The following is a 19,638-nucleotide window of genomic DNA, read 5'->3' as shown; positions in this document are numbered from 1 at the left end:
AATCACTTTAGTAAAAGCATGCCCAATACATTTTCAAAAGATCCATTAAACTTAGGTTCGATTTGCTATAATTAAATAGGACATCTATACTTCTAAATCAATAAATACTTACACATTGTCTTCTAGGCAGATTTTGGGGCCCACCACGTTGGCTGCTCCACTTGCCATTTTAAAAGCAAAATGCTTTTCAGGGCAAGCTTTTGAGATCCCACATTTGTATCTGGGAGGTTTTGTAGCTTTGGAGAAGAAAATAGATGTTTTTACAAAAACAATGTTAATAGACTCTATAATTAGTTTGTTTTAAATATCAAACCACAGAAGGAATTATGTAAATCACCAAGCTACACATATCTTAAAATACACGCTACATTTTTTTCTGAAGATTTCAAAAAACCTCAAAACGAAAAACAAAACCACTAAAGAAATAACTAATAATTACTATAAATGAACCAAGTACTATGATCTTGATAAGAGTAAATATATTTTATCTAATTACTTTTAAGTTTCTTTTTTAATTCAGGATGAGAGAGGTTTTAAATTGTCACTTTCCACTTTCAGGGCATAAATGCACAACGAATGGTTCCTTCCAGGACCAGCTAAAAAGCCTAATGCATCACTGAGTATCTGCTCATGTACTAATTCTAACCAGAAATTTTCCTTTTATACACTTTCTGTACTTATAATACCGAAGTAAAAAACACTAATGAAACAATATATTCATTATGAATAAATATGAAGAATATTGGGCTGGCCAATCAAATAGCATCCTTAAAACTTCGAAAAGCAATTTCTGAATCAGTTTTGCTAACATGAATTATCCCTATTGTTTGAATATTAGTTCTCATATCCTAAGATAAAACAGAATAAATCATGCGCAAATTCTCAAGATGAAATACTTACAACGAGCAGCTGTGTCCAACGCTGACCTTGCTAAGAAAAAAAAAAGTTATCATTGTTAGAAGGAATAAGGCTATTGCCAAGAATCCCCTTTTAAAACATAGTTAGAACTAAGGAGCCTATAAAAATAAAAAGTGTTCAAATTATTGTTTGGTATGTAATAAAACATGAGTATCACCTTAGAGAAAGAGTGAGACAATAACTTTACGCTATATAGTTCACTATCAAATTTTAATTGACACATAACATTATGTAAATTTAAGGTGCACAATGTATTGATGTGATACATTTATAAACTTATAAATTGCAAAATGATTACCACCGTAGTATTAGCTACCGTCTCCATCTCATCACAGTTACCATTTCTTTTTTAGGCTGAGAACATTCACCATCTAACTCTTAGTAACATTTGAGTACATGATCTGTTATAAACATTATGCTATACATTAGATCCCCAAACTTGTTAACTGTATAACTGGGAGTTGGTACCTTTAAGCAACATCTCCCCACCTTCTCCCACCCCTCATCCCCTGGTAACCACCACTCTACTTTGTTTCTCTGAATTTGTTCTTGTCAGATTCCACACATAAGTGATATCATACAATATTTCAAACTTCCCTTTAAATGACTTTAAAGATATTCTTAGTCACTATTAGTGTGTTTAAAAGTTGCTGCTGCTCCACGGTGTTGTGTACATACACATATAAAGCCCTGGAGTATACACATAAACAACTGAGAACAGAGATTGGGGGGGTGGGAAGAACATAAGAGGGATGGTGGTGGTGAAGAGCTTTAATTTCTTTAAAATAAAAATGTATTGGGTGTAATAAAAAAAAATTAAGGTCATTGCTAAGAGTTTTATAATCTATCAGTTCAAGAAGAGCAGACTGTTTTGATTAAATCTTAACGTGAATTCAGTAGATCTAAAACTGACCATCTACACTTAGAGCTTTTTAAAAAGCACTAACATCTGATCCTAGCCCAGGAGATTATAATTCAGATCATCAATAGTATTATAGACAGCCATTTCCTGATTTGGCCAATAAGCATGCAGCGTCATAAATGTCTGCCAGCTGGTCAACTATAAATAGTCACTTAGTTTTTAGTTCTGTACTATTTTAGATAATTGTGAACTTCCTGTATGTAAGTCCAGCAGTGCTCAAACTAGAGAACAGAAAGTTTAAGCTAAAAAATATATAAATGTTTAAAAAGAGAAAAATGACCAAGTAAAGGAAGGCTCATTAACTTGACAGAAGACTCAGAATATTACGTACCACTTAAGTCACAAAGGCAATGTAGCAATATGGAAAAAGTTTAATGCATGGAATAAAGCAGAAAACAAACTTTATCTGTTAGCTCTAAAAATATTCATGGATAAGGATAAAACCTTAAGGAAACAAAAAAATGATCAGTTAGTAAATTAGGATGCTGGGATTATTGGGGCTTGTTCTTTCAATTTCCTTAATTATGTCATAAAAGTAGGAAAGAGTAATTACAGAGATCATCAGGTCCAATGCTCTCAATGTGTAAACAAGAAAGCCCAGAGAGTTATTAGCAACCAGCGATCAGCGTCATGAAGACTGGACTTCTCTATTTTACTTAGTCCTGAACAAACATGTATCATCGAGCTCAGGCTTTAAGATGCTTACAGAGGAACAGGAACGGTGTTCAGATCAGGAATTGTGGTATATTATTATATACTTATGGCAACAAGATCAGGGGAAGACAGCAGGATCAGAACAGGGGTAACAACGCAGCTCATTCACATATGCTGGGCACACTATCAAGTACTTTTGCACATATTATTGAGTTGATCATCATCCCTGTTTTAAAGAGAAAACAACTGAGAACAGAGAGAGGTTTGTTGATTTGATTTGTTCTAAGTCATAATTAGTAATTGGCAGAGCTAGTTTTCAAAGGCATATCTCAACCTAGCTCTTAAACTCATATCGCACCACCCCAGAAACGGGAATGTCTGAGGTCTTATGATCACATGTACAAAAACTGCGAGTCCTGCTAGGAGGAGGAAGCCAGCATAGGGAGCTTTCAGAACAAGCTTCTGATTGCAGAGGAGAGAACAGAGGGTTCAAGACTGGAGACAAGGAGTCCACAAGGACGAGGACGCTGCTGAAGTAATCCAGGTAAGAAATGGTAGTGACTGTGGGTTTGAAAGATGCAGACAGGTTCAGAACAACTAAGGAAGCAACAATGGCAGGATTTGGGAATGGACCAGGTGGAGGGGCGACTAGAAAGAGAGGAATCAAATTTGTCTCTCAGACATGTGGCTTTGGAAGCATTCATTTATTCATTCATACGAGCCAATGAACAAAATACCATCTCTGCATTCGGGATAATCTAGTGAGGAGATGGGAGCAGGGGATGGATGAGGAGTTAGTTCTGTGTTGGACTTGTTAATTTTAAGATACTTGGAGAAGATCCACGTGGAAAAGTCTAGAGGCCAGCAATAAATGAGATCTGGGCTGCAATTATAAACTGGAGAATTGGCAAATGACTGGTGGGCCCACCCAAAGAGAGGATTTAAAAAGAGAAGGCGGCTGAGGAGAGAATCTTAGAGATACCAAAAATTGCCTAATGCTCAGAAAAATGCTCAGCAGAGGAGTGTGGCTGAGAAAGGGAGGTAGAAAAAAAACCAGAGATGAGCCTCTAAAATGGTCAAATGAGATTGCTTGGGAAACTTAAGAAATGTAAAAAAAGTAAATGTCGCTCAATTCAAAAAAATTACTGGGATATAACTGTGGGAAAACCAGTTTCTTAATCATCAGGGTTTTAGGAAAATAATATCATGAGTAAGGGGTGAAACAAAGGTGAAGAAAGTCTTGTCAAAGTCTTTTCCTTCTAGATAACTTTTATCCGATATTCACCGAAAGTGAAAGCCCTCTACTAGGCCTGCATTTCTGAGAATTGTTAACACCTAGAGGCCAAATGGGTAATTTTTCATAAATAAAACAGGATGTCTTCCATATGCAGTGTATGGGCACAGCACACAAACACAAAATCCTGCCTATTTCACAACTTTTATTCCTCAAACTACCTCGATGGCTTTAATTCTTAATGTCTTTTCAATACATCCAACTTTTGACTTCAAGGAACAATAATAAACATTTCTGATTTGGTTTCATCAGTGACTGTCTTCCAACAAGTTAAGCTGAAGAAATCAGACAGAACTATTTTGTACTTTAGTTTTTAATTATGTGAAGTAATCTGTGTATATACTATTTCAGTGGTTTAAATCTGAAAGGGTAAAAATAAATGAACTCAACAGAACATTAAGTACTTACTGCAGCAATAGATGCAAAAATAATTTGGACTGTGTTCACAACATTTACTGGTTGTTAAGTACCTATGCTGAAAACTAACACTATGTTAAATCACAATCATAACCAAGACTGGTAGATTGTATTCATGTTGATATCCTGGTTGCGACACTGTCTGTAGTTTCATAAGACATTACCAGTGTGAGACACTGAGTAAAGGATATAAAGAATCTATGCATTATTTCTTACAAATGCACATGAATCTACAATTATCTCAAAATAAAGTTTTGTTAAAAATTGTTTTTAAAACATCACAATTGATCTATTTTGTTCATTTCCTCCACTAACAGCAGGCAAATATTTTTCATTCTTCCTTTCTAGAAATAAGTTCATTTATTTTTCTAAAACAGTACTAATTAACCTGAATCTAAATGTATAAAAACTATCAAGTAAGTTATTATACCAACAAGTTGAAAAAAATGGAAATATTATCCACCAAAAGAACTACAGTTAATCTCATGGTCCCCTAACCTACACTGATTATAGAAACAATACTCGTATCCAGTTAAAGTCGTTACCTTTTGGTAAATTAAGTTAGATGCTAAACAAAAGGCAAAGAAACCGTATCACCATCTTTGCTCAATAACTCTGAAATAAGAATGAAAATATAACCATACAAATTTAATTTTCACCAGTTTAATAGATTGGAATCCAATAAGATTTTGTGGCTATACCATACAGCTTCAATTATGACAACGAAATAAACCACCTGCCTTACGAATGCCTTATCAAACAGCTAAAACACTCACAGTAAAACCTTGCAGGCTCCTAACATTTGGAAAAATCAAAATGAAGAAGAGAGACAACTATCTCAGTTAAAGTAGCTCTGTGTTCATAGCTGCTAACCAGCGGCTTTTCAACCAACACAGCTTTAAATGAATCCCACTTTGGAAATACTCTTCCTCCCTACCTAAAAACCCTAATCTTCAATTCTCTACGTTAATTTTCCATTCAGTCAGCATTTACTACCTGCAGGGCCTAGCACTGGATGCTGGTGAAGGACTAAGATACCCCTTGACCTGAAGATTCATTCTCCGGTGAGACAGATACGTGAAAAAGAATAAAAGAAAAGAAACTCTATAGTGTAAGGCAGAATAAAATCAGTGCCAAATGAGATACAGGTATTATGCATTCGAACAAACAGTACAGAAAAAAGAGTAATGCATTCTAATAGAGAAAGAGAGAGGATCATATACAATTTCTCTCAAGAGGAGGCATTTATGCAGTTTTGAGAAACTAAGAGGATTAACAGATGAAGGTGAGATGAGAAAGACGTGCAGGGTGAGGAATCAGCACGAGCCAAGGCTGAGGTATGAAAGGACAGCAGTTGCGTCCCTAGATCACATGCGGATTGGCACAGCGAGTGTGAAGCACAGGGTAGGGAGGGCCTAGAACAGGTGAGAAACGCAGAGGCAGGTTGGGGGTTTGGGTGTCATCCTAAGTAGGGAGTACAGATTTTATTCTCCAGTAATGAGAAGAGTTTTAATCGCTCTGGCAATAGTGAGATAAGCAGATATCAAAGATGAGAAATAGACATAGCAACATCCCTGTGATACTTATAGATACAGCCCACGCTAGAGATGAAGAGCCAGACTAGGGCAAACTCTGGCTTTATCAGCTTCTTCTCTGAAAACAGAGCCTTTTCCCCAAAGTTCAATTTGTACCAATGGTTCACTGCTTCCCTTCTCTCAAGGATCCTCCTTTTCTTATCTGTTCAATCTCTTCCCACGGATTTATAATTCACTGAATCTTTGTCCAACGCCTATAGACAAGTGAAAGTCTCTCCATTATTTCAAAAAAGAAAAAAAAATGACTTTCTTCTGTCTCAAGCTACCATCCCATAATCTTCTTCCCTTACCATCAGCCTTTCTTAAAAGAATTAGCTACACGTGTTGTTTCCAAAGCAACACGGAAGAAGTCCTCAGTGCCTTCAGTGTTATTGGGCCTCATCATTCATCTGAAACCAGTTGCACTCTCAAAGGCCACCAGGCTGGTCCCCTTGTCATTATAATAGAAATGCTGTACACTGAAGAAGTAAAGTTAAGTCTCCCCATACTTTCCAATAACTACTCTATGCTGGATCCTGGATACTTCAGTTTAAGATGGGTGCTGAAAAACAGACGGTTCAGGTGAATAACTAGCACATTAAAAGGAATGACTGAAAGGGAGGTCTGCATAATCTGTTAAGATGAAAACTTCTAAAAGGACAGCCTGAAGGAGTATGATTACAGTTTGTAACTGCCTGGGATGTTGTTAATGCGAGAGAGCTCTAGCAGGCAGAAAGGAGCAAGATCAGTGGATTGCTATTACTGGGGAGTGTCAAGGCACAGTTCAGGGCGATACAAGCGAGTACTTTTAAGTAGCCATTGTAAAAAAAGTCATCTGAAAATGTTTATACAGAAATTGATGACTACACGTCAGCATTGTCTAAAGCCTTCTCAGTATGTGGTCCATGAACAGGGATCTCAGCATCACCTGTGAGCTTGTTAGAAATGCAGACTCTTAGGCCCCATGGCAGACACTGAATCCGAATCTGCATTTACCAAGATTACCTGGAGATTCCTTTGACATTAAAGTTTGAGAAGCACTGGCTTAAGGGAGTCTTGAAACTAGCCGTGAGTGAATTATGTCTTGAAAAGAAAAGCCCTTTCAGATATTAATTTATAGTAAGCAAAGCTCACTGTTCCAGGGATCTAAAAGCTGTTTTATCTCATTTCCGCCTACTAGGTCAAAATACTGTTTTATTGATTTCATAGTCTCACCTTTAGCGCATAATTTTTTAATACTTGCTTAAACAACAGTCAAAGCTTATACAAACATTTCAAATGCTAATTTTTTTATTAGGGTAAATATTTTGTTAAAAACTGAGTTAAGAAAGCTTACGATGGTATGTTTATAACATAGCATTAAACAAATAAAAAATGTCGGCAGAAGGAAAACAAGGGTAGAAAAGCAAGATGGATTTCTATGGCTGGTATTTAAAATACATTATCATGACTCCTGACCGCTTGCTAATTGAGGGCTAGGTTTGGTTCCAAGTTTTCTAGCAGCCAATTCAAACAGTGTGATATCTTCTAGAATGTCCATTTAGAATGCCATGATTAATGACCCTAAGCATGTACAAAACAGACTCCATTAAATATATTCAAAAAGTTGAATAGAAGATTTACGCTTTATACTGAATTAACTTTAAGACTTTCTATTGTGTATTTTAAAATATTCTAATGAATCATACTTGCTGGTATAATTACACTTTCTTTTTTAGACAGACTAAACAGCAGAGTGACTCAATGTTGACAAGTGGTAAAATTTAAAGACAATCACATCGAACTTAAGACCTAAGAAAGAGGAAAAGAATGAAACTTACCAAATAGATTTCCTAAACTCGCATCCATTTTTATTTCGAATACTTGAGAAATAACATAAAATGTCAGTAAAAATACTGCTACAGCTACCACCAACTTTGCAGCACCTAGATAAAGGGCAGAAATAATTCAGAATGAGCTTATGAGCCCCCCGGACTTATATAACATTTCAATGAAAAATGTAAGTTTATAAAAAAAACTTTTAAGACGAATAAATTTTTACTTTTATCTATTGGTGCTTAATCTAATTTGTTACAACAAAAATTCTACCAAATATCCATCAAAATAAGGGATTACCCTGATCAAAGAGTTATCAGATTGTCTAGAAATCTAGACAAAGAACTGCTTGAGTCCTCTGCCTAATTTTACATGCAAAAAATTACCTGCCATTGACTGCTGGCTGACTACACAAAAGTATCATGGCTAATGAAAGACTGCCACCAAGTATGTTGGATGACCCATTCATAAGCCTTTTCCAATAAAAAGGGCAATAGCACTTATCCGGGGATGATACCAAAACACTGGACCAGAATGGAGATGCTAGGGCAACAGCAGAATGTCCACTAAGCAAGGAGTTCTCAAGTGAAATGTCCTATCGTCAGTACCTCTTGGAGCTTTACAAGCACTTCTGTTATGGTGAACAATGAAGTATTCCCCCTCATATTTGACACCTAGTTCAAGACAGTCATTCTCCACTGCTGGGGGCTTTATCTGGCACCTATCACATATGCTTCATAATGTGGTTGTAAGGTAAGCTCCATGAAGAAAGTCGCTCAGTCTTTCATACCTTTATATTTTTAATCACTTTTGCGTGCCTTACAAATAGCACTGCTATTAACTAATTTACTGCTCAATACGAAACATCATTTGTCCTTTTTCTCCACAGCTAAACAGATCCAGGAGAGAAAAAGAAAAAGTGCAAGACAGGAAAGGAAAAAGAAAGTGACGGGAAAGGAAAGAGAAAGTTACAGGAAAGAAACTTCTTCCTCTCACCCTTAGGATTTCAGAGACATCATATTATGTTATTCGGGAACAATATGAGTATTTCTCTGTCCAATTCCCATTACTCTCTTACCAAAAGTTTAATTTATATTGATATAAAAAGGGTGGATAGGATCAGCAGTCACTTAATCATCCTTAGGATAACAAAGGCCCAGAGGTTGAGGCAAGTGCCCAAGATCACAGATAATGTAGTGGCAGCACAAGGACCAGAATCCAGGGATCATGACACAGTTCAGTGCTTTGTACAATACGCTGTTCTAACACCAAATTACTACATTCTCCAAAAATACTGCTAAAACTCAACTTACTGGGTAAGGAAGAGTGCAAAAAGCACTATACCCCTGCTAATTTCATAAACTTAAAGAAATTAGGACTAATTCTTAGGGAATGAACTGATGATGCCCAGAAAGGCTGAGGACATTGCTGTTCTAACTATGTTCTAAGAAATGTTCTGTTCATTTCTGTTGAGAAACACTCTACAAATATAGAAATGAAGTGGCAATGAAGAAGCCCAAATCTAAACTAATCACCCTCCACTTCATTTTCTATCTTTTCTGCTCCAAAAACTGTGCTTCTTAAGACAGTAAAATTCCATGAGGCTTTGAAACCTTCCCCATACAGTATCTGGCAGAGTGCCTGGTACATAGCAATACCTTCAACAGGTGTCTACTATATAGACGAACGGTAACTATTGTCATATTTCTTCGTGATCATTTAAGAACAAGGTCCTAGAGATTATATATCAGATGACAGAGTCTTAACATCTCATTTTCTAGCAAATGTGGGCAGATGCAACTAGAGATAAACTTTCTCTATCCCTTAAAGCAGATATACGAAATCTTTGTTGTTTACTATTGAAATATTGAATACCAAGTCTATAATATATAAAAGTTCTAGACTAAATCCAATACAAAACTAAACCTGAGCCTACACTAAACAAGCTATATATAGCATATATATGTACATATATACATACATATACTATATCACACACACACATATATGTAATACACAGGTACACCGTTTACTTAGTGCCTACTGTAGACCTAAAGACTTTATAAGCATAATACCACTCACACAGCTTTTCGAGATATTATTTTCATTTTACAAGAAAAACAAGGCTAAGAATTTAGATGCATGTCTATGTTCACATAACCGGTCAGTGGTAGATCTTAAACCAAGATCCATTCACTTACAGTGGACCGTCAGGAGAACCAGGAAGACACAAAAGCTCTAAGAGAAAGAAGAGCTGGAGGAGGAGAAACTAACTGGTAGCAGAAAAAGCAGGTGGTCCCTGAGAGGGGAAGGCCGGTGAAGACCAGCAGAGCCTCCGTAAGGCAGAGTTCCGGAACATGTGTTACAGAACGTCTGCCCCAGAGCTGATCATCATCCAGTTCTCGACTTTGCGGGGGCCTGCCCATTCCGCAAGGTTCCCATCCCTGACTTTCCACAAGATTTCCTCTTTCTTCCAGCCATGGACCACACTAATCTGAGTGTTTCCCTACTTTTCTCATTTGATGCCTCACTGTAAGGATAATGACTGTAAGGATATTTCAAACCAACCAGGATATTTCTTTTAATTAGAATTAGTTTAAAAGCAATAAACTAATAGCTAATCTTCCTTATTCATTCATTAAAAGCAATTCCCTGAAGATCTACAGTACGAACAGTGCCAAACAAGTAAGCACTCAGTGAATAATTACATCAATTAATGTTGGTATTGTCAGAATCAGAGAAATGGACTAGATAAAAAAGTTCATTTCAACTAGAATGAATATAGAATCATATGAGAAAGAGAAACTAGTTTTATTTTAAATAATAAAATCATCTAGAAACATGTAATCATAAATAGTCCTGCTATATTTGAAGATCTTTTTTTTTAAAGACATTACAACATGTTTTTTTAAACCATAAATAAGCTCTTGGTTTCTGGGAATATTTTCCCTTAATAACTGTACAGCTACTCAAAAAAGAATGTTTTTTTATAAGTTCATGACCAAGAGATCCAGATTTTCAAATTTCTACAAAGGCATTTGTGAACACCCCTCAGTTATCTGTATTTAATAATCATGTTTAATCACCGGCACCCGATTCTACATAATTATGGCTGAATCAAGAAGACTTGTTGCTACCCACCCTGACTGTAGATACTTCTAAGAGATTTCCTGTGGGAGACCACAGGAAAAAACTTTGTTTGCTGGTGAGAAGATGATAATTAAAGAAAGACTACTTTGATTTTGAGAAATTACAAGTTATCTCCTATGTTGGACACACACTCAGCAGAAATTTCTATGTAAAGGGTGCATTTTTCTTCAGGGCCTGTGCTGTGCTGGAGGAAGGTGGGAGTGGCAGGATCACGCTTATTTTCACTATAGGTAGGAAGAGGTCATCAGCCCCTCCAGTTATTATGGATCTGCCTTTTTATAATGTTTAAGGATAACTACCTTAATACTATGAACAGCAAGTGGTGTTTTTCAAATTCCTCACTATGCTGCCTAAGGAACAGATGTCCCTACACTTAACCTCACTTAGGCAGACTGAACTTGAACTAGCAAAAATACATTTTGTTGATTCCTTCAATATTCTAGTTTTATGTACATACTTAGGAAAAATTTAAGCTTTTAAACTTTACAGCTCACTTCCTCAACAAGCTAGAACTTAGGAAAAACAAAAATCAGCCCTCCTAGGTTATCAAATGATTCTTTATATAGACATTATATGTGTATCATTAGGCAAATAAGCTTAATGGATAAGAATATAAACTTCGAAACCACAACTTAAATTATTTAGCATAACTTCAACAAAAGTGCCCCCAAACATTTATGTAACATTCACTAAATGACCAATTCATGATTTGCCAACTACATTAAAAAGTAGAGGCTAAATGATGAATTAGTTTGTTATATTTCAGCTTTGCACTCAATATAGAAAAGATTATTTACTCTCTCCTATAGTCATTACTAAATGAACAGGTTACACAAAAAGCAAAATTATTTCTACGAATTAAATCTCTTACCTGCTACCCTCATCTTCGATTTTTCAATCTATGGCACTTTTCATTAAATAACTCCTAAAATCAAAAGAAAAGGCATACAGATTAGGTCTACAAGCAGTGTTCCTCTTTCGACTCAGTGGGGTGTATACAGTAAACTAAATAACTGTCATGACATTTCTAAGTATTCTACCAGTTACTGATAGCTAATGGAAAAACTCTTATCACTGGGCCTGTCTCCTTCCACTGGACCACAAAAGCTACTGAGAGGACAGTCATGTCTTAACATTGCTGTGTCCCTCAGCTCCTTAACTGAATGAACAAATGAAGAAAAAACTGCCATCAAGTATGTGAGGAGAAGATAATGCCTTATTACTCTCAATAATTACGCATCTATAAAGAGCTTTGGATACTTAGTTGCAAACTTTCGGTTTACAGTTGAGGTCCATGGAGGTTAAGCTGCTCATCCAGCCACAGAACAAATTATTTGCAGAATGGGGCAGGATTTAGGTCTGCTGGCTCCCGCTCCAGGGCTCACTCACTTCACTATATGATGCCACTATTTTTTTAGTGAGACATAATTTAGGTGTCACTATGAAAAGCACTTTTGGGGCTTCTTATTTTAATACCAGGGTTCTCCTCTTCTTCATGTTTTTAAGTTTTTAAAAGAATATATTCAGAAGTATAGACTCACAATTTAAAATATTCCAGCAATTATCACCTACATTATCCATCAGTGAAGAAATTACTCTTTGATTTTATCCTAATAACAACAAGCAATAGATGCTGGGAAAAAAAAATTCTGTGTATGTGTATTTCCCTCCTAAGAAATAGTAAAAATTTATTTTTACAAGAAAGGTAAAATTTTAAAAAGCAAATGGAAAAGCAAGTAAATGAGTCTGACAGGAAATTCATGCCCAAGTTTAGCTAGAGAGCTACCACAGTGTACCCAACCTACTGTACAGGAAAGGAATGCAAAAGAAAATTTTGATTAACAAATCACATTAATCAAAAATACATCTTTATTTTAGACTATTTTCATACTGATTGATGTTTGATGTTGAGGTCTGATCTAGTAACACATAGAATGTGTCAAATAAAAATAATGGCAAACTCCTGAAGGACACTAAAAAAAAGTGAGAAATCCTGTTTTCTTAGCCACCAATAAGAAATAAGCAGGGTAGAGAGGGGTGGCAAGCATCCAAATGATGAATGCTTTTACGCTAACTCCCTTTCTTCTGCCCAGCCTACCCTGACGAAAATATCAACACTATTGATTCCTCTACCTTTGTTTGTTTCTGAACATCTTCCACATAATAGAAAAAGTCCATGTTCTCTATCTATTTAAACTAACTACTTAGCCGCAGGCTCAGAAAGTGTCAAAAGGAAACAAGAGATTCTCAAGTATCCACAAACCATCACGTAAAAGTGGAAAAAAAAAAACCCTCAGCTTTTCAAGTGAAAACCCCATGTGGCTATAAATCCTCTTTTGACTCCCAGTTAAAATGGACACTATGTTCACAACACACATGCCTTTCCTCCCAGCTAATACTCCAAAATAATAGGAAAATTTCTTTGAGAGCGTGATAGAGTTGGGCAGACATGTGCTGTTCTATTTCACTGTTTCCATTACCTGCTGGGGCCCCACCTGTACAATTAAAGTCACTGCCGCATAGACCTGCCATCTGTTTGCACTGCCCAACATGCCTCTTCCTAAACCGATCACTAGAGTAAGACTGCAATATAAGCAACGACAACTGTCTAGCTGAATTCGTGTTTTCCATTCAATTTCTCAGAAACACTTAGTAAAATCTCTAAATCAAAATCTCATCTCAGTCATAACATTTTTAATTAGTTTGCTTAACTAATGTTGCAAAACTAGTGTTGCAAAAATGTAAACCAGTATAAAGAGTATTGAATATATCTGAAAGCAAATCAAGGAGCGTGTTTATGATGCGCTACTTCCAAATCATTCCTAACTTGTCATTTTAGGAGGACATTTTAAAACAAAGAAAATCATTACATATAATTATCTTAGGGGGAAAGAAACACCAACTTAATGGAATTCGGTATAAACCTGAAGCTGAACCTCCAACAATCAGGTGGGAACAGAACAGGTCCACAGAAAATGATCACAGCAATAAAAGGATAAAAATACCTCTGCTAGAAATTCAAAGCTCTTTAATCCAGAAGCAACAGGTAAAAGAATTTATAATTTTTCTTATATGTTCATTAAAAGGTAGAGATACAGAAATTAGAGCCACTTATCAAAACTAGAATACTGATGGTAAGGGAAAATAATTTCAGGGCAGATTAAAACAAAAAACCAAAATCAACAGATAGTACATTTGTGAAACACATATAGGCCCAAACAAGAAAATTCAGTGTCTTAGATAAATGACTAGATCAGATCAGGTTGCTGATTTGTAAATGCACAAGGATCTCAGAGTCCACTGCAAGGAGGGCCACTGTGACAGCCCTGAGCAGTGAAACACTATTCTGGATAAACATTAAATAAGTATGTGACCTAACCTTAAGAAGGGAGCCTCAGTTAGGGTCTCAGACTGACAAACTGGATTTCTTTAAATGTTTTGTAATTTTACCATTTCCTTTAGCCCAAATATCTACTGTAGTCTAATTTAGGGAAGTTTTGTTAAAATTAGACCTGAATAAGCAGTTATGGTCCTAGAATCAATTAACTTCAGGAACAAGCAATAAGAACACAGGTCAAGTGATATTTTCATTCTTTTCTTAATGAGTGGACCCCAGCTACATTGTATGAATTATAACACCATTCTACGTCAACAAAATGAGCCACAGAAATAATTATCAGAAGGGGAAGGTCTTGCCAGTTAACATAAACCATGCATGTAGCACAGCAGTTCATGCACACTTATTTTATATAATCTTCCCAAACTTTCCATTTGTAGTGGGTGTTACAATGGCATTACAGATGAGGTCGACTGATTTGTCTAAGGTCATATGAAAGGTAAAGAAGCTGATACTACAAACAAATCCACTTCCCTTTCGCCCCAGCAGCTTACTGACATACTTTGATATAAGAAGCTCATTGACAGAAGTCCATGCCAGTCAATTTAGCTTTCGCAGATGATTGCTCTGGGAATTGCTAATCTCTGCTGTCAACTGGCCACTCCAGAGATCTGGCAGTTTGTCAAAATGACTAAGCATGTGTATTAGAACCTCCGTCCAAGACAGAAAGGATACGAGAAAATGAAGTACACAGACACACCTATTGATGCATCTAATGTTAACAAACAATAACTACTTAATTAAACCAGAAGAAAATACTACAAATTATACTCCGTATATATAAACTATTACTCAATTCAATACAACTTTATCTCAGTGCTGGCAAAAATGCAGTTTTAAATGAATTAACTGAGTGAGGTTCATACAATTCTAATATTCATGTGAGCTGGGGCTTTTCAAGAAGACTAAGAGGAAAAAAAAAAGGTCAAAACACAAGCAGATAAAGTATATTTAGGACTAGCAATGGTTAATTATGTGTCAACTTGACTGGGTCACAAGGTCCCCAAACATTATTCTGGGTATGTGTGTGAGAGTGTTTCGGGTGTTTCTAGATGAGATTAACATGAGTAATGCAGATTGCCCTCCCCAATGTGAGTGGGCCTCATCCGATGTGTTGGAGGCCTAAACAGGACAAAAAAGGCTAAGTAAGGGAGAATGCACTCTGTCTCCGAGCTGGGACCTCAGGATTTCACCTGTCTCCAGACTTGAACTGAAACTTACACCATCAGTTCTCAGGCCTTTGAACTCTGCCAATGAGTCTCCTGGGTCTCCTGCCTGCCAACTGCAGAGCCTTTGATTTCTTAGTCTTTACAACTGCATGAACCAATTCCTTCTGTCTGTCTGTCTATCTAATCTATCTCCTATTGGTTCTGTTTCTCTGGAGAACCCAGACTAACACTGCACTCCTCAAAATCAGAATGTAAAACATTCCAGAACCTAGACACATTTCTGTCTTTTCTATATAGATGGACAGTTTCATTTATAAGAATGGGAGATTTTTTCTTTTTTTTGAGGATCCATTATATTGTTTCTCATGGAGTATATGCTTCTTCCATGGAGAACAATCGATTAGGAAAATATAGAACACAGAATGCAAAAGACTAAATTTTCGGTTCCAGAGCAGTTAGAGATAATACTAAAATCACAAAAGAATGATACAACTAAGTCACTAGGTTATTCTGATTTTACATTTACAAACAAAAATATGTTATTAAAAAAAATTATTTGCAAAAATACCTGCATTTATGTGAATAAAATAAAGCCAGTGTTGGCAAACTTTTTCTGTAAAAAGGGCAGACAGAATATTTTAGGCCACAATGTCTCTATTGCAACCACTATGCTTTGCATTCTAGTTAGAAAGCAGTCATTCTACATTTTCCTTATCAGTTGCACTCCATGGAATAAGCATTTATACTCCATGAGAAACAATATAATGGATTCTCTCAAAAGGAAAAAAATCCTCCCATTCCTATGAAGCTGTCCATCTATAAAAAAAGGCAGAAATGCATCTAGGTTCTGGAATATTTTCCAAAGTGATCACAGGAGATATTTAAAAAAGAGGGATAAAATTAAATCTTATCTCCCATTTCATTAACTGTAAAATCATGTTGGGTGAGGAGAAACTGACAGTTTTCTTTATACAGGTATTTAAAAGTGATTATTTTAAGTAATGCTTAAAAAGGAAGGAGAGGTTAACCGTGCATCTGTTTAGCTTTTAAAATTCCAAATATTTATCTTTTAAAATGTTTTCTTACATAAAAAGTTACCACCACAGACTCCTATAAAGTACCCTGTCTCACCCAGATGCTGCTATACAAACATCTTTCCAGGATGAATAAATTCTGAAATAAAAAAATGAAGAGGGGTAAGAAGGTTGCGTTCACTTGAAAGAATCTTAACATTTAAAAAACTGAGTATGATGTCTGAGTTGCTTCCACTGTTACAAATATTGTGAATTTAATAAAATTTGGTGTTAACACTAAATGCTTAATAGAAAAAATCCAATTACCAGAGAAAGTATTTTAGTAGGAGACTGATATTGAATCCTGTAAAATGGATTTTTAAAAAATAAATTATTTTAAGACACATCGTACGTCTTTTAAAAGTATGACCTGATAATATTAAAGGGAAAATTTTTTAATGACTACCTAACAACTAGAAAAATATCCTAGGTTTTTAAGTAACCAAAGTAACTTTACATTTTGACTAGGAGAAAAAGGTGCAAAAACAAAGGTTTTTGTTCGTTCGTTCGTTCATTTGATTGTTTAATTTGGGAAGGGGGAGAGGAGATTGGTGTGAAGTCTATAATGCCAAGAATACCTTTTCCAAAAAAATCACTGAGGAAAATATAAATGCATCCACTCCTGCGATGTGGCCTTTAAGAAGGTAAGACTGCAGAGCAACAGACCAAAAATTTTTAAATAATGGCTCAACAAAAGCAATAAATAAATCTTTTAGAATAAAACTTTAATGTTCTATTGAAAACCTTAGGAACAGAAGGATATGGATGATCTATGCCTGGATTTTTAAGTTATCTGAACTAGTATCATACAGCTTTTATTTTCTTAATGGCATCATATCGAAATGACATTTAAAAAGGATTAATGTTTAAATGTGGCTAAGAAATTGAAACAGGACTAAAAGTATAAATGGAAAATCACAACTGAGCCAGAAAGTAGTTTTAACCCCACTGCCATCCCCAATCCCCACCACATACACTGTTAACCAATGCTTGACATAAAACCTATTGGGATTATACTGGGTGCATTGAGCTTTCCTCCACTGTCCACCATAAATTGGTGTGTGTTTTACATGCCCTTGAGTCGGCACCAACTCCTTGGCGACCTTATGAATGAATGATGTACTGCCCATGTACTGTCCTGAACAGCCCTACTCAGCTCCTGTAGACTCATGCCTGTGGCTTTTTATTCATCTCATAGTTAGTCATCTTTTCTTGCTGCCTTCTATTTCTCCCAGCATTGTTCTTTTTCAAAGAACCCTGCTTTCTCATGATGTGCCCAAAGAAAGACAGCTTCAGTGCTGTCATTTTTGCCTCCAGCGATGTTTCAGGCTTAATTTGCTCTAGGACCCACTTGTTTCCTCTATCTAGTGCTCCAAGTATTTGTAGGGCTCTCTTGCAACACTGAATTTAAAATGAATCAAATGTTTTTCCTATCAGCCTTCTTCACTGTCCAATTTTCAAATCTGTACATAGTAACTGGTGAATGAGGGTATGGATGATCTTAGCTATGCCTTGTGTTTTTTTTTTTTTGGTTCTCCTGACAGTGGATGGAGAGAATAACACTAGAAAGTTTCTAGTTAATCTATAGCAGCTATATAAAATTCTATCAAGAAGAAAAAAAAAGACAAAATCTAACTGTAATACCAACTTGTCCCTACAGTTAAAAACCAGTTAGCAAAGGTGCCCTTAGACCAACTCTGCCCCACTGTGTTAGTGTATGGGGAAGTAACTTAAACTTTTTTCAACGCCAAAAACTTTTCTGAAAGAAAGGGTGTATTGAGCCAAAGGCTAGCCAGAGAAAGCAGCAGACCCCTGCATGAGCCACAGCAGTTGTGCCAGGTGGAGGACAACACGTCCACAGTCCTGGACTTGATGGGGCTCTTTTATGCTAACAGTTTGGGGAAGAAAGATGTGAGCCATTCTGAAAGAATTTACACTGGCTATAGACAAAGGGGGTGGGAGAAGGTGAGGCGGAGCTAGTTCTGGGAGAGGTGCAGGGTCCATAAGGAAGCATTTGTTCTTCGGGATTGGTTGTGGGCAACAGTCTGGGAAGATCATGGGTAAGCAAGAAGCAGAGGGCCTTGTGGTCTGTGTCCACGGGTGGTTGGCAACTGGACTATTCTCTCTGGATAATCGTGGCTCCACGTGGAAGTTATTCAAAAGGTCACCAAACACTGAGGAGTGTAAGCAGTCTTTTGTTGGTTTTGCCCTGCAGTTGTTAACTGATTAACCTCTCTAATCTCTTCCTTTCACCCTCCAGCCTGCTGTAATTTAATTTAGGACATCTCAGAATTTTCTCCTTGTCATAACCAAACGTAACAGATGACACACACCGTATTCTGAAAGCATTTCAATGTGGTTCAGCTCAACATTAAGAGTTCATAGTACAGCTCCTCCGACCAACATGAATTAGTTAGAGACCTAAAGTTCTTACCTCTCCAGAAATGTGAGGCATCAGATTTCTAAAATATTTCAGTTGATCGACAAGCATTTAACCATGTTTTCTGTAAAGATGTCAAGAGATTAAGCACTAAATGGGCACGTATTCTGTTTCCCCTCCCAAATCTAACATAGGTAACTTTTTCCCCACAAAGATATTTCATTGTCCAAGATGATGCCACTGTAGGAAGCACCATGAGCAGGAGGGGCTGTGCTTCCCTGAATGCTCATCAGTGAAGACAGATTTGTTCTCACCTACAGATATTGTTTCAATTACCAATATGCCACCACGGCATTCACTTTGAGTTGGCAGCCAAAGTTCAGGTTTACTCTGACACAGATTTAGTGCTTAATCCTGATTATTAATTACCACTATATCCTAACACTACTTGAGAGGGCGGTAGGTGGCTGGTATATATGCTTATAATCACCTAGCATTAATGAAGGTTAGAGTGATGATAAGATAAAACTCAAATGATCAAGCCACACCCAACGTCAATGTGACATTAAGTAAATATTTCAGTGGACTCTAATTACAAAGTGGACATCACTAAAGTACAAAGAAGTTAGAAATAAGACTTCTAAACTGAACCATCAACACATAAATGACTGGAAATGGTTAGGATGAAAATAATATGGGGCCAAACTGGAGTGCATTATTATACCCTGTAATTAAAAGCTAAGTTGCATTTTAAAACAGTCATCAGTATAATTAATGTAGGGAGGAGGCAAGAAAACTAAATGTTAAATCAAGCTACATTCAGAGACTGCAATATGCTGATCAGCCCTGCAGCCAGGCTGATAGAGGACACCTGC

General features: G+C 36.5%; 1 protein-coding gene across 1 annotated transcript in view; it reads right to left on the bottom strand.

Annotated features, from left to right (window-relative positions):
* Window positions 1-19,638, bottom strand: part of FAM3C (FAM3 metabolism regulating signaling molecule C) — a 46,802-nt gene that overhangs the window by 20,648 nt on the left and 6,516 nt on the right. The window contains exons 2-5 of the mRNA XM_039860845.1: window positions 11,616-11,669; window positions 7,600-7,704; window positions 901-930; window positions 113-236 (exon numbers count right to left, since the gene is read on the bottom strand). Coding sequence (XP_039716779.1) covers window positions 113-236; window positions 901-930; window positions 7,600-7,704; window positions 11,616-11,628 — 272 coding nt within the window. The 5' untranslated portion in view covers window positions 11,629-11,669. The remainder of the gene's footprint in view (window positions 1-112; window positions 237-900; window positions 931-7,599; window positions 7,705-11,615; window positions 11,670-19,638) is intronic.

This window comes from Pteropus medius, unplaced genomic scaffold (assembly GCF_902729225.1).
Source record: "Pteropus medius unplaced genomic scaffold, Ma_sr-lr_union100, whole genome shotgun sequence".
NCBI lineage: Eukaryota > Metazoa > Chordata > Mammalia > Chiroptera > Pteropodidae > Pteropus > Pteropus medius.
Note: the sequence above shows the minus strand (reverse complement) of the source record. Positions and strands in the feature narration are given on the sequence as shown.